The sequence below is a fragment of the Ilyonectria robusta genome (genome assembly GCF_021365365.1).
Source record: "Ilyonectria robusta strain PMI_751 chromosome Unknown BGZ61scaffold_33, whole genome shotgun sequence".
NCBI lineage: Eukaryota > Fungi > Ascomycota > Sordariomycetes > Hypocreales > Nectriaceae > Ilyonectria > Ilyonectria robusta.
The window spans coordinates 90,365-102,870 of NW_025764467.1; the positions used below are offsets into that span (position 1 = coordinate 90,365).

The following is a 12,506-nucleotide window of genomic DNA, read 5'->3' on the forward strand; positions in this document are numbered from 1 at the left end:
ATTACTTCCATATCGCTTTTAGTCAATAATCAACAACTGGCAGCCAATAGTTGGTAGCACAATTCAGTCGGCTGTTAAGATCTTCTCACCACTTCTACCGATACTTTGTTTGACTTTCCTTTTATACCATCTCATCTACGTCTCTTGTCTTATGGGACGATCGCCCAGCTAAAAATGAAATTGCGGTAAGGAAAGTATGATAAAATCTGATATGTATCGTTCTCAGGGAGAGTCGTACCTAATTCAGATCCACTGACAATTTATGTCTACCCTACTTAGCTGCAAGCCCTCACTTCTTCTTCTTTGGCTTTGTCTTATCCGTAATATCCACCCATTTGGCGTCGATCCCCCTTCTGGACAAGATATCTCCAACAAGCACTTTCCGCTGGTCGCCCTGAACAACGACTTCTAGCAGGCCAGGTTTAGCGCCGCTGGCTTGTCCCACGCTTGCCGACCCTGCACATTTCTTCTGCAGCTCTGGCGCAAGTAGCTGCGGATCGATCAAGAAGGGCTCGAGATTGGAAATCTTAGTGACGACCTTGGTGCCAGTTCGCTTTTCGATGGTGATGTGAACGTGGGGTGGGGGTCCTGCTTTAGGCTTCTGCTCAGATGCAGCTTGACCACCTGAAATAATATGGTAGGGCTGGCAGAGGTGAGTGTCATCCAGTATGCGTTTCTGTAGCGCGCTTCGAGAGATGCGTCCCGCTGCAAGGAAGCTGCTGTCATCATGTTTCGGGTTGGAGCCCAAAATATCGTTGGCAAGAAAAGGATCAAGCTTAAGGGTTGAGCCTCCCTGTCCTCCCACGTCCGGGTGTTGCTCGATGTATGACTTCAAAGCAGCCGTAACTTGAGATGCGCTGTAGAACTCGGTCTTGGAAGGCAGGAGGGTCGGCACTAGCTTTGGAGACGCACGATAGACGATCTGAATGTTGAGCTTCTGCCCCAGAGACTGGTCATTAGATGAAGAAGACTGTCCATCGGCTTGTTCCCCGCTACCTGCTTCCGTGCCGGCCGGCTTTGGAGTTGGTAGTTTATAAGGCCTGAAACCTACAACTTCCTCGTGGTCAAATTCGATATCAAGAATGACCGTCTCACCACCGTTACGGTCCTTGGATCTCAACAAGCGGAGCTTTTCCAAATGTTTGATAAACTTCTTTGTGTTCTTCCATGACGTCTTCTTGATGGTGTAATGGCGCTGGTTCTGAGACCGGAGGTGTGGCTGGATCATGTTCGATATGAGAAACGATGGTTGGATCGGGAAATCCAGGCCAAAGTTTGGTTTCGAGTTGTTCATCTTTGCCTTGTGAACTGCAAAGAGGAAGGCTTGATGAAACGCTTCATCGATCTCTTTGGTTGACGGTTCTTGCTCTTCTTCCCCTTCGTCGGGCATATCTGGTTGCTTGCCATCCTTGTTCAATGCAGCGCCTTCCTCGTCGTCTTTCCCATTGTCAAGCGATGCTTGTTGAATGCCCTCGGCGAGTCGTGTCGTCAATCCTGTCCAGCCTTCCAAGCTTTGTGGCGGATCCTGCCCTCCACTGCCGAGGACTCTCCAACTCCAGCATTCATCTCCCGCCCAATGAAGGGCTTTAACTGCGGCGCCCTTCTGCCCTCGGACATCGTCGGGGAGATTTCGCACGTCCAACTGGCAGGTTCCGATCCATAACGGCACAGTGTCGTTTTGTAAGCCGGCGACGGCGACGACGGAACCAGTGCTTGCTCGTGGATCCCACCCGGTGTTCTTGTCTTTCACCAAGCCTGGGATCATCAAGTCTGCACCGTGCTTTAACTTTTCCTCTAGGACATATTCCGGGGTATGCAGAAGCGGGACAAGGTTGGGGTGATGCCAAAGCGTGTAGACAGTTGGTATCAGCCTCGGGTTTTTCCCCGACTGAAACCAGAGTATTCTCTCATCTTGTCCGGGGTGCGCGCCAATGTAGACGGTACCGCCTACCGCTGCTGAGACTTGCCCCGAGATGGTTGTGAAGCGAGCAGAAGAGGTGGACTCTGGCAGAAGGGAGTTGCGAAGTGAAGCCAAGGTTGGCTGTGTGCTCGATGATGCATCCTCTCCGGCCGGCTTATTGGGGATGGAAACCTGGTAGTCTCGAATGATCTGATCCGCGAGTTTCCGGCGGTCAGAGGAACGCAATGGCGCCAGATTCTTGATCTCGGGTTTCCTTTTGAACATATCGAAGGCGGTCAAGTTGGAATGTCGATCCCTGGGTATATTTTTCTGTTGGTGGTTTCGGAAGAGATGCGATTTTTTGGCAGGCCTTGATTTACCCCGCAGTAGTGGCGAGGCACGGGTATTTCATTACAAATGGGGCTCGCCATAGCCAATCACGAGGATTTAACGGTTAGGACAGTGAAATAAGCCAGGGTACGGAGTATCGGTATAACAATAAGAGTTGCAGTAAGGCGCCACTGCGGAGTGGAACAGCGGCGGGGACTGGAAGCAATAGCGGGTGCTACAGACTTTTGCTACGTTACTGTAAGAAAAGACCACAGCCGTCCCACGCCTTTAAATGAACCACCGGAGCTTCCAGGCCAGCAGTCAGGAACCATGACACGAGTACACCGAGAGTAATAAAGACGGCAGCATTTACTGTCCATGGGTGGTCCCTACCGCCTTGCTCACGGTTGGCAGGGGCCGCTCAGTGAGGCGACCTGCACTCCGGCGTTATAACCCATCACTCAGGTTTTGTACCGTATACTGACCAACTGGGAGATGATTAGCTCGCGCCTATATTTCGTGGCTGTTCGGGCCGAAAGACTCACATCGGCCAGTATGAGTGGATGGTATGATCCTTGATATCCTTGCGAACGGAAGCCAGAAACACCTCCAGTTCTGCATTCGTCCAACCGAGGCCTCCTTGCCCCTCGGGACGTGTAAATATAGCCAGGCTTATCGCTGCCAAAGCGTCCATGGTATTCTGATGAGCCCACATTCCTAGACAGCAAAATTTGACTGAGCATTGGGATAACCAAATCTTGTCCTTGGAGTCTTACCGATTTGCTTGTATTTCTGGGCCTTGGGCCAACGATTCATCGGCCACTTGCGCTTTACTACGGTGACATTGATAAAACCAGCTGCTTCCAGCTGCTCCTTATATCTCAACGCGCTGTCGAGTGGGGAGCGCATGTTGGTAAAGGTTTGCACCAGCAACGTTGCCCACTTATAGAGCGGCGACTCTTCGGAGAGTGTGCCATCATCAGACTGAGGGGGGTAGATGATATCCATGACTTCGATCTTACCACCCGGGTTAAGGAACCTAATGACAATGGTTATTAAACATGTGTAGGAAATGAGATGAAGAGCCCTCATACTCAAAGCTCTGATTAAAGAACTTGGGCCAGTCTCGGATTGACCCAGTGAGGAAGCGTGCAAAGACAAAGTCAAATTTAGTCGAGTAATCCCAAACGTCCTCGAGATCGTCGATCAAAAACGAGACATTAGGTGGGACGCTAGAACATATGTCAGCATAGTGTTGAGGGTGTCAGGTCTGCTCGGTTCCCTACGCTGATGGCTGGATAGGGCTCAGATCGACACCAACAACCTGACGTGTAATCAGTTGGGAGCTCAATCTTAGCCATTGGGCCATTACTCACTGCGCATTCGGGATGCTCATCCGCTACAGATTTGTCAGAACACATTCGTTCTTATCAACGACGGTGGGACTGTACCAAAGTCAATAGCCCAAATTCCCGTACCACATCCGGCATCAAGCGCGCGGCGAAGCGGCATGGTCAATGGGGCAGCGTGCAGGTTATCGTCAAAAGTGAGGATAAACAAGTGATGTTGAATATCTGCGTCTGGTAAGCTCGTTGCGGGTCACAGTTTAGGCCTGAGTTACCATGTCGCTCATTCTCTGTCTGCGCTACTAAGTCAGTCATGGAGCTGGGCCAACAGAGCGGGGTAAGAGGACCTCGTCGTTTGGGAAGACATATACTGCATCAGTTCAGTTAGTCATTTAGGTGTCACTTCCATTCATTAGGTGAAGCTCAAGGGCCCTAACCGCCATCTTTATAAGCATGATACGTCCGGCCATTCTCTTCACGGTACCTCATAATGCTGGAGCGAAGGGACGTGGTGGCACTCGCGCCATCCACTCCAAGGGCCGAGTCGCCATCGTCGTCAGTCTCGGTATCGGCCTAGAAGATGTTACCAACTGTCAACGGGATCACGAAACACCAAATATACAGCAGAACCTTACATTCTCGTCGGCAACGAGCGGGGGTGTCTCAGGATTCTGCTCTTCGGCCATGGTCAGGAAGCTGGATCATGAGAGATGTCAAAAGCGGGGGAATCTTAATCCAACTTTCGGTGGGGCTCGGGTGGGTTTAAATACATTGGCGCTATATCGTGATAAGCAGGGGTCGGAAGCCAGGTTTCTCCTCTGCCTTCTGCAACAGGCATCGACGAATTTCGTCGTGGCCAGTCCCAACGTAGATGCCCTCCAACTGGTTTTTTATTGGCTAACTCCCATCCAAGGTCCCACAGGGCGTCATTCTCGATTCCTTCGTCGCGAGCATCTCCTTCGAGGAATACTGAGATGCCGATATTAGGTATCGTAATTGAGGTAGCTTTCAGATATTGCTAGATACAGTGTGAATAGCTGGTGCTGGGTGTAGGGTTAAATATGTGTCTCTATTGTTTGCAAATACTGCATGGTCTGGATCTATCTGAGGATAATGGGTAAAGAGAAGAATGGAACCAAATGTGTATATATCTTACTGTAAAATCACCAAAACTCCCAAGTCCATACTTAATAATACTAGAGCTGTTGCTAATGTAACCCTCGGACCAGAGCCAGTAAATATAGCAACACCACACTAACTGAATTCTGGCCTACACAGACTTATTGACTAAAGCTCAAGTTCTAATGTTAACATACTATTCCTATTGCAACCCTTTAAGAGGAAACGGAGTTTGAACACCCAGCCCATAAGACCGCCTAGCCTGAGACTGGTCGAAAACACACAGAGTCTGACAAGGCCTTATCAGACCCTCATTTGTTAATGTGCAATAGAATATCTGCCATGGAGTAGATACTGCTTGAGCCTACAGATTTATTAGTGGAAGTGAGATACCATCCAACTTAGTCACTTAGCAAATGAAAAGCTATCATTGAAGTCAGCTAGATCCCAATGGGGCTGGGTGTATATAACAGTCTTATTACTCAACTACAGTTTCTTCTGGTGCTGGGTGTAGCACTCATTGTTTATCTCTACTATTTGAGATTACTGTATGGCTTTAATCTATCTGATAATATTGAGTAGAGCTAAAACAACGAAATAATTTATAGGTTCTTGTTGTGTACGAAGCGCTATGGTACTCTTCCAAATGATGGTGCTGATCCCCTCCCGGCGAAAAGATCACCCAAGTGCTCTGTCTGACCTTGCATGTCTTCGCCGTCACAGCTCCTCAAACGCCGCAAGGTGGAGACGCTTGTGCTGTTCATATTGCCATTCGTCGGGCCAGCATGCTGGGCATATTCTGGCTCTCATCACAGCACGGCACTGCAGATGACTTGAGACCTGCATGAGCCGTCAAGGGTCTTATTGGACAGAGTTGTGCAAGGTCGGAATTCAAGAGGCCGACCTGAACCCGAATGAAAATGTCCATCATTGGGCAGCGGCGATTCTTCCCCGCCTCCATATGTCGGACGGCTGAGAAGGCGACAAAGACCGTCCACGCCGGATCACACTTCACGAACGTCAAGCCGCCGGCATATAGCAGCGCAGATGCCCATCCTAATCGTCCTCGTCGCCCTCGTCGGTCTACCCACCGTCAAAGCGGCCGACTGGTGGGATGACTTCTCCAACAATCTGGCGACGGACCTTGCACCCTTCCTGTCGCTTTTTGGCGAGCAGATCACCAAGCAGTACCTCAGCGAGAGCATCACCTATCTCGACTACTTTATCTTCGCCACAGCGCCCATGGGCATCTTGACTGCCGTCGTATCAGCCATCCGCGTCTGCGGCAGCCCGTCCCTCCGCGCCCTCATCGGTCGGGCCCAGGAAGGAGGCGGCAGCGCAGAAGCTGAGCTCTGTTCCTCGACCAGCTGGGACGTTTGCGAGCTGTTCAACAATGGAGGGATTGCCAGGGTCTTTGGTCGTCCCAAGATCTTGGAGGTCGTCTACAAGAGGGAGGGTTTGAGGCACGAGCCGAGGGTATCCACGTTCCGGCAGTACATGGACACTCCCAATGGGAAACAGGAATGGATCGCGTCCCAGACCAACGCACCCGAAGGTCCACAGGATATGGAGACCGCAACCGGGTCCACGAAGGACATGTTTGCACCGAATTTGTCTCTCAACGTCGGCATCAAAAAGCCACACAATCTCGTCCCCCCAGCCATCGCTGTTGTTGGGCTCGTATTGCAAGGGGGCGTCATCGCTTTTGCCGTAGTCGTCACCTACTACCTCAAGTGGGAAAAGGAAGGGCAGCTTCCAGGTCCATATGCTGGACCTAGCTTTATCGGCGGGACGAGTCTCCTGTGGCTCGGTATCTACCTCTGCGCGTTTGTCATCGGTCAGAGCACGGAGGAGCGTATTTTTGAGCGTCATGGGCAGCACTCGACTTTGTACTGGCTGCAGCCCGGGGGCCAAGTCCTCGGCGACCAGACTTTCGGCTCGTTTGCCTACAATGACAAGGCGGATCCCCTCCAGCAATATACAACCTCTTGGAAAGGAGAATCGAACCGTTCGCAACCCGCGGTCTGGGGCGTCGTTGGCATCACCCTGTCCGGCTTCATCTTCCAGTTCGTCGGCCTAAGAGGCATTCACTCCGCCATCTCCGTTGCCCAACTTGGAGCCATCCTGGTTATGAGCGCCGCGCGGGCCGCCCTGCGCATGCAACGACTGAAGGCAGACAGCAATTGTCTCGCCAGCTGCGGCCAGGATGTCCTAGGACACGAACTAGACTGGCTTGCACTCGACATGGGCAAGAAGGATATCGATGAAGGATTGGGTTCCTCTTCCTCGACGCCAGTCAACCCCGAGCTCACTCGGCATCACTACTGGAGATTCTCAGGCTCGGCGGACGGGGTATCCTTTAAGAAGCCGCCGACCCCTGCGGACGACGGTGCCCGTGCTGCTCGGAATCTCTGGGCATATCGGACCCAGCTCGCACAGCTGACAACATCGCCGCTCCCTCATGTCAAGATGTCCCCAGCCCAAAACTTCGAGGCAGAGATGGTACAAGTCAGACGCATGGCATGGGGTCTCGCAAACGCCATTGAAGCCGTTAGCAACGAGGTTTACTTCAAAGCCACGCTGAGGGATCCAACGCCACATGCCGCGAACAATTGCCATTGGAGTTTCAAGTGCAACATTCGGCACAAGGAGTCGCCACTCGTGCCCAAGGTTGAAACCGATTACACAACCAATTCAACGGATGCCATCCTCTATTTGACGTTGCATCGGGAAGTCAATGGTCCAAAGGAGGTGAGAAATGTATGGAAACTTGACCAAAAAGAAGCCATAGAGGCAATCCTTGGGCTATGGATATGGTCCCTCAAGTCGGACACTGACCGCGCTGTCGGTTCCAGGGTCGTGGGGGACCAGGTGATAAGATCATCGGCAGTTCCAATATCCAAGATCGTTTCCACTGATGAGGATAACCCGAGACAGAGATTAGAACAGTGGTGGCAGGACCAAGCCAGCCCGCCTTACTGCTACGCTGCTGAACTCAAGGGTAACGGTGTCCGGGATCCAAATACCATTTGGAACGTTTCAATTTCCCCCCGCATAAGCATCCTTAGAGGGTTCTCGGACCAATGCGACCACCGCAATGCCTGTACGCGACTCTTTGGTTGGCATAATGCTCGAGCCGAAGACCCCCCAAGCACTTCTGTCTGGTTGACGGAGTCGCGTAGTACTCTTAGTGAGTCCTGTGCTCAGGAAATCTTTGGCTCGTTCTTTAGAGACATGATGGATATTGTCGATGACATTGGCAAAGTCGACGTTCAAGTGGTGAAGGGGAAGTGTCGGCTATCGAACCGTCTGGTGTCCGACGTTCTTCAAACATTCGCCGACTCAGAGCTCGGGTCGAGGCACGACGGTCTCTTGTGCATCGCTCCATCAATTCTGGCATATCAGACTCGGACAAAGCGAACATCTCTAATGGACGCCGCGGAGAGCGGCAGCCTCGATGGGGTCGCCCTACTGCTCCAGGCTGGTCATACGTCAGGGACTGGGCTAAATGCCCAGAACATCAAAGGACAGACCGCCCTCTCGCTTGCGGCTGCAAACGGCAACGAGGGTGTCGTGAGGAGGCTACTCGAGGAGGACGGCGTTCAGGTAGACCTGCAAGACCTCGGGGGTCGGACTGCCCTGTGGTGGGCTGCTGCGAACGGACACAGCGAAGTCGTCAGAATCCTCGTCAAGAATGGAGGAGCCGACTTCAAACAGCCTGACCAGGACGGGCGGACGCCCATCATAGTCGCCACCGAGAACTGGCATGACACGGTGGTCAGGACGCTTCTTGCGCTTGGTCAACGTCAGGGATTTAGAACATTGCAGCGCGGTGTGGGACTACAAAATCCAGAGTAAGCAAAAAGAACGAGTCCCTGACCAATCGCTCACAAACAATTACGTAGGCACAAGAAAAAGGCGAATGACTTCTTCGACAACTACCAAAATTTCGTTCACGTTCGGAGACAGTCGCTAATGGAAGAGTCGAGAAATGCCCAACGAGCGGGCAATCTCAAAGTGGCGCTGCTCAGCACCGGACTGGCAGTTAACAGCGCTCAGGGACAATGGTTTGACGAATTGCAGGCGTGGCCCTCAAGCAAAAACTTCATTGATGGGGATAATACTGACGATTCCGACGGCATGGGGACCGATTTGGCTTGTCTTCTTGTCAAGACATGCCCAGATATTGACTTGTTCATGGCAAAAGTTGCTTGTGACCGGGTGAGACATGGTCTCTCCGCGCACGTAGTCGCCAAGGTTTCACAACTTATCTTCCGATGGCAAATAGTCTTGACTAACAAGTCCGCAGGCTATCTCGTGGTGTGCTGCAGAATACGGCGCTGATATTATCATCATCCCGTTAGGCTTCGACAGACCTCAGCCGGAAATAGAGACAGCTATCAAGCACGCTCTCGAAGGAGAACGCCCCCCCGTCCTCATGGCTGCCGTAGGCCACGACCGGATGCGACCCTATCCGGCAAGCCATCAGCAAATCATCGGCATACATGCAGTTGACGGCGAGGGGAGAGACATTGGCATCAGTCCGGCCCCCTTAGAGGACGACGACAACTTCTCCACCCTAGGCAGCGGCATCCAGCTCGGTTGGGAGCCCAAGATACCGATAAAACACGGCTCGGCATATGCAACCGTGGTGGCTGCGGGCATTACAGCATACATACTGGATTACGTTCAGCAAGTCGCTACGCTAACAGAGGAGGACCGCAGGTGGCTGCGCTCGCCGGACGGGGTGCGCGAACTGCTCCGGCTAGTTTCAACTAAGCAGCACGGGTACCGCTTCATCGCGCCATGGGAGGTATGGGGACATGACGTTAAGGCGGAAGAGATCGGTAACCTCGTGGGGGCGATCGTGCGGCGGAGGAAGAAGGCTTGATGATCTATGCGGTCTTGTCTTTGATTCCGTTTGGTGATGGTGCCTCGGGCTTTTTCTTCGCATCACTACTTATCTCGTGGACTGTTATCCCACAGAAGCCGCATAGGCTATTGCTGCCAACACAGTCTTTCGAAGCCTAGTTGGAACTTTCTTAGCACTGGGACGGCCGATGTATGAGGCCCTGGGATTGCGGTGGGGAAACACGCTTTTGGGGTTTATCTGTATTGCTATGGTCCCATTCCCCCTGATATTTCACAAATGCGGTGATCGTCTCAGGGAGAGAAGAATGTTTGTTGCCGAGATGGAGAAATAGACAATTATATTTCTTCGGTAAAAGTCTCAGCCGTTACGGTCAACTAGAGCAGACGGAATTTCGATATTATTTTGCCTGGATTCTTCTTAGAAGGACTATCCCGTTACAAACTGCATGATATTACTACGTCACCATGCCGCCAGCCTCTAGCTCCTCTGTTTTATCCTCGAACCTCATCGGATTCCGGCTGTTAAAGAGCCAGGATTGATGGAGCGTGTCAAATTGTTATTTGGCAGTCGCAAGACGGCTCCGTCTAGTGTATTATTGGTGAAGATGTCGTTATGAAGTCTGGATTTAAATTTTAATTAACTCAATAACATCACTGAACAATTCAACCATGCTCCGCTCTGTGTGCATCCATGAAATAAATCATGTCGCCGGAAATTGAATCACAACTTGAAGACCTTGGATATTATGTCGCAATTAACGATTGAAAACCAAAGCGATGAATTATTTTGATTTCTCGCTAATTGACATTCTAATGGTGTGTCTTTTGTACATGAATGAGACAAAACTTCAGGGGCTGCAGAGGTCCCGTGAACTCCCGGGTCTGCGGAGGCTTCGGAAGTCTCGAAGCTTTGTAGGGGCCTGAGCAAGGGTAGGGATCCCGGAAGCATCGGTAATGAGGTTATTGGTGAACTCAAAATGGCATACCCTAACATCAAGATGAATCTCCCTAGCTTAGGAGACGCAGTTGATATCAAGCAGAGAATTATCCATGTTTGTGCAAGTCCAGGTAGCAGTCTTTCCGCTAGGAGTTGACACGCTAATGTTGTGGGCTTGGATGTTGATGCATTTCTGAATTCGAAACTCGTCAGTGTTTGTTCAGGAGGGACCAACATGGCAACTTACCGAGGCCTGACTACAAACCAGCGTTCCGACCTTAGGGTCGTACTTCTTGGAGGCTACTCCCCACATATTCTTGAAAACGATGTCCGAGATAATCATGTTGGACTACAAGGCCAAGTTAGTCACTCAATATCCAATATAAAACCTGGCTCAGGATGGCTTGTAATCAGCAAGTCGGTTTATGCACGTACAGGGTACTGGTTGCAGAGGGTCAAGTTCTTCTGACCATAGCATTGAGTGAGTTCAATGGCGTAGTCATTGTTGGTGTTGAACAGCCCATCGTACGTCACATTCTTAACGTAACCGGAGCCACCACCGCCGTTCAAGTTGTCCTGAAAGTTCGTGTACACTCCAGGCCAGACCTTGATGCGGGCACCATCTGAGGCGTTGGCCATGGAAATGTTGTAAACGTAGACATTTTCAACAATATCGAACTCCTGGGCGTATTGGCCGAGTGACCCAACAGAGATGCCATGGGAGCCATTGCATTGGAGGCCTTGGACTACCATATTGGTGCTGTTGGGCTTGAAGGAAACACAATCATCGCCGTTGTTGATGATGGAATTCTGGATCACGACAGAGTCAGAACGATATGTGTCCCATCCGTCTGTGTTCTTGGCGGGGTTTGCGTTTGTGCTCTACATTGTTGCCTGGTCAGCTAATTCTGTGCATCATTTAATGACTTTTCGGCAGCTGACTTACTCCCACTCGCAAGTTGATGTCGCTGACAATAACGTCGGTACTGTTGGCGATAAGGTTGAACCACTATTTAACAGTCAGCTCAGGTTCTCCATCCAATCTTTCGGCGAAGACTTGCGCTCGGGGGGTTGATCATGCTCAATCCCGTCACAGAACCCCCCTTGAGACCATCCAAGAGGAAGAGAACCGGGCGCAAGAGGGAAGCATTGGCAGCGAAGCCATCATACCACGGCTGTCCGTTGCCGTTGAGAAGCCCAACGCCATGACCGAAGATGTTGACATCTTCACCGCCAAATCTCCAGAAGGCCGTGGCATCTTGGTAGGCATACTTGAACGAGTGCTCCGTCCAGTAACTGATGTCTTCCGAGAAGTTGATGGTGCCAGTGAGGGCTACATCAATGTGTTTGAGGAACGTAAGGTCCAAAGGCGATGCGATAGTGTAGTTCGCATCCAAGACCACAGTTCCGCCGTTGTTGCATTTTTTAAATGCTTTGAGAATATTGCCAGCATCATCGCCGCCATTTTTGCTGGGTTTGACAGTGCAATACTTGTCATGATTGCGAGCAGGCGAGGCACCATGATGCTTTGCCGGGCTGTGCGGCCATGCCTTGATAACGGGCCGTGTAACGAGAGACCGTTCGTTCAATGGGACAGAGAGCGCGCTGGCAACAGAGGCCAGACACGAAAAGGCAACAAAGATGGTGGATTGGATCATCCTGATGGTGTCGACGTCTGGTGCGTTGGCTGCAGACTGCAGGGACCAGACAAATTAATTATGTGGATGAGTTCACAGCGATTAAAAGTCGGCATTCGTCGATCCCCGTGTTAATATACTTACCAACTCATGGCGAGCTTTCCGGATGGCCGGTTCGTCTCCATTCTCCACCATGATCCTTGAATAACTATCGCGTATGCTAGAACTGCATTGCTAATTTTCCGTCCGACGAAATGAGCTCCCTTCCCCCACAAAACCCCAACAATTAATTAACCGGGACCTTTAACCGAAACACGCCGACCGAAAAATGGGTGGCAAGTGCTCAAATTGGAGTCAGTTTGGGG

At 51.3% G+C, this 12,506-nt stretch overlaps 7 protein-coding genes across 7 annotated transcripts; 4 read left to right on the plus strand and 3 right to left on the minus strand.

The window, feature by feature from the left end:
* Positions 1–289: 289 nt before the first annotated feature.
* BGZ61DRAFT_499238 (uncharacterized protein) lies at positions 290–2,185 on the minus strand (the record flags this gene model as incomplete). The annotated part of the gene is made up of 1 exon (XM_046251379.1): positions 290–2,185. One exon carries the CDS (start codon positions 2,183–2,185, stop codon positions 290–292), a length of 1,896 nt encoding a protein of 631 aa, XP_046096659.1.
* Positions 2,186–2,573: 388 nt separating this feature from the next.
* Positions 2,574–4,299, minus strand: BGZ61DRAFT_510153 (S-adenosyl-L-methionine-dependent methyltransferase). Its single transcript, XM_046252048.1, has 11 exons — positions 4,212–4,299; positions 4,014–4,149; positions 3,924–3,946; positions 3,852–3,870; positions 3,682–3,804; positions 3,607–3,629; positions 3,517–3,554; positions 3,325–3,462; positions 3,007–3,269; positions 2,776–2,947; positions 2,574–2,718 (listed from the first exon to the last, which is right to left on the minus strand). Exons 1-11 carry the CDS (start codon positions 4,260–4,262, stop codon positions 2,688–2,690), a joined length of 1,017 nt encoding a protein of 338 aa, XP_046096660.1. The 5' UTR covers positions 4,263–4,299; the 3' UTR covers positions 2,574–2,687.
* Positions 4,300–5,742: 1,443 nt separating this feature from the next.
* BGZ61DRAFT_368173 (uncharacterized protein) lies at positions 5,743–6,936 on the plus strand (the record flags this gene model as incomplete). Its single annotated transcript, XM_046241866.1, has 1 exon — positions 5,743–6,936. A coding segment is annotated over one exon (1,194 nt), but the record flags the coding sequence as incomplete, so codon positions are not given.
* Positions 6,937–8,112: 1,176 nt separating this feature from the next.
* Positions 8,113–8,487, plus strand: BGZ61DRAFT_299703 (ankyrin repeat-containing domain protein; the record flags this gene model as incomplete). Its single annotated transcript, XM_046238672.1, has 1 exon — positions 8,113–8,487. A coding segment is annotated over one exon (375 nt), but the record flags the coding sequence as incomplete, so codon positions are not given.
* Positions 8,488–8,840: 353 nt separating this feature from the next.
* BGZ61DRAFT_462772 (uncharacterized protein) lies at positions 8,841–9,929 on the plus strand. The gene is made up of 2 exons (XM_046247341.1): positions 8,841–8,952; positions 9,005–9,929. The coding sequence occupies exons 1-2, from the start codon at positions 8,893–8,895 to the stop codon at positions 9,584–9,586; spliced, it is 642 nt and encodes a 213-aa protein (XP_046096663.1). The 5' UTR covers positions 8,841–8,892; the 3' UTR covers positions 9,587–9,929.
* Positions 9,693–9,899, plus strand: BGZ61DRAFT_367951 (uncharacterized protein; the record flags this gene model as incomplete). Its single annotated transcript, XM_046241846.1, has 1 exon — positions 9,693–9,899. A coding segment is annotated over one exon (207 nt), but the record flags the coding sequence as incomplete, so codon positions are not given.
* Positions 9,930–10,524: 595 nt separating the features above from the next.
* BGZ61DRAFT_562362 (polygalacturonase) lies at positions 10,525–12,162 on the minus strand (the record flags this gene model as incomplete). Its single annotated transcript, XM_046255848.1, has 5 exons — positions 10,525–10,697; positions 10,752–10,853; positions 10,940–11,386; positions 11,451–11,513; positions 11,566–12,162. 5 exons carry the CDS (start codon positions 12,160–12,162, stop codon positions 10,581–10,583), a joined length of 1,326 nt encoding a protein of 441 aa, XP_046096665.1. The 3' UTR covers positions 10,525–10,580.
* Between the last annotated feature and the right edge of the window lie 344 nt (positions 12,163–12,506).

Bases quoted from the DNA above. Each gene is read 5' to 3' on its own strand.
- BGZ61DRAFT_462772 (XM_046247341.1), top strand. From the start codon at position 8,893: ATGGCAAAAGTTGCTTGTGACCGGGTGAGACATGGTCTCTCCGCGCAC. The intron at 8,953-9,004 runs GTTTCACAACTT...ACAAGTCCGCAG, and splicing joins CCGCGCACGTAGTCGCCAAG to GCTATCTCGTGGTGTGCTGC.
- BGZ61DRAFT_510153 (XM_046252048.1), bottom strand. From the start codon at position 4,262: ATGGCCGAAGAGCAGAATCCTGAGACACCCCCGCTCGTTGCCGACGAG. The intron at 3,270-3,324 runs GTATGAGGGCTC...CATTGTCATTAG, and splicing joins TTCTTTAATCAGAGCTTTGA to GTTCCTTAACCCGGGTGGTA. The intron at 2,948-3,006 runs GTAAGACTCCAA...TTTGCTGTCTAG, and splicing joins CCAGAAATACAAGCAAATCG to GAATGTGGGCTCATCAGAAT.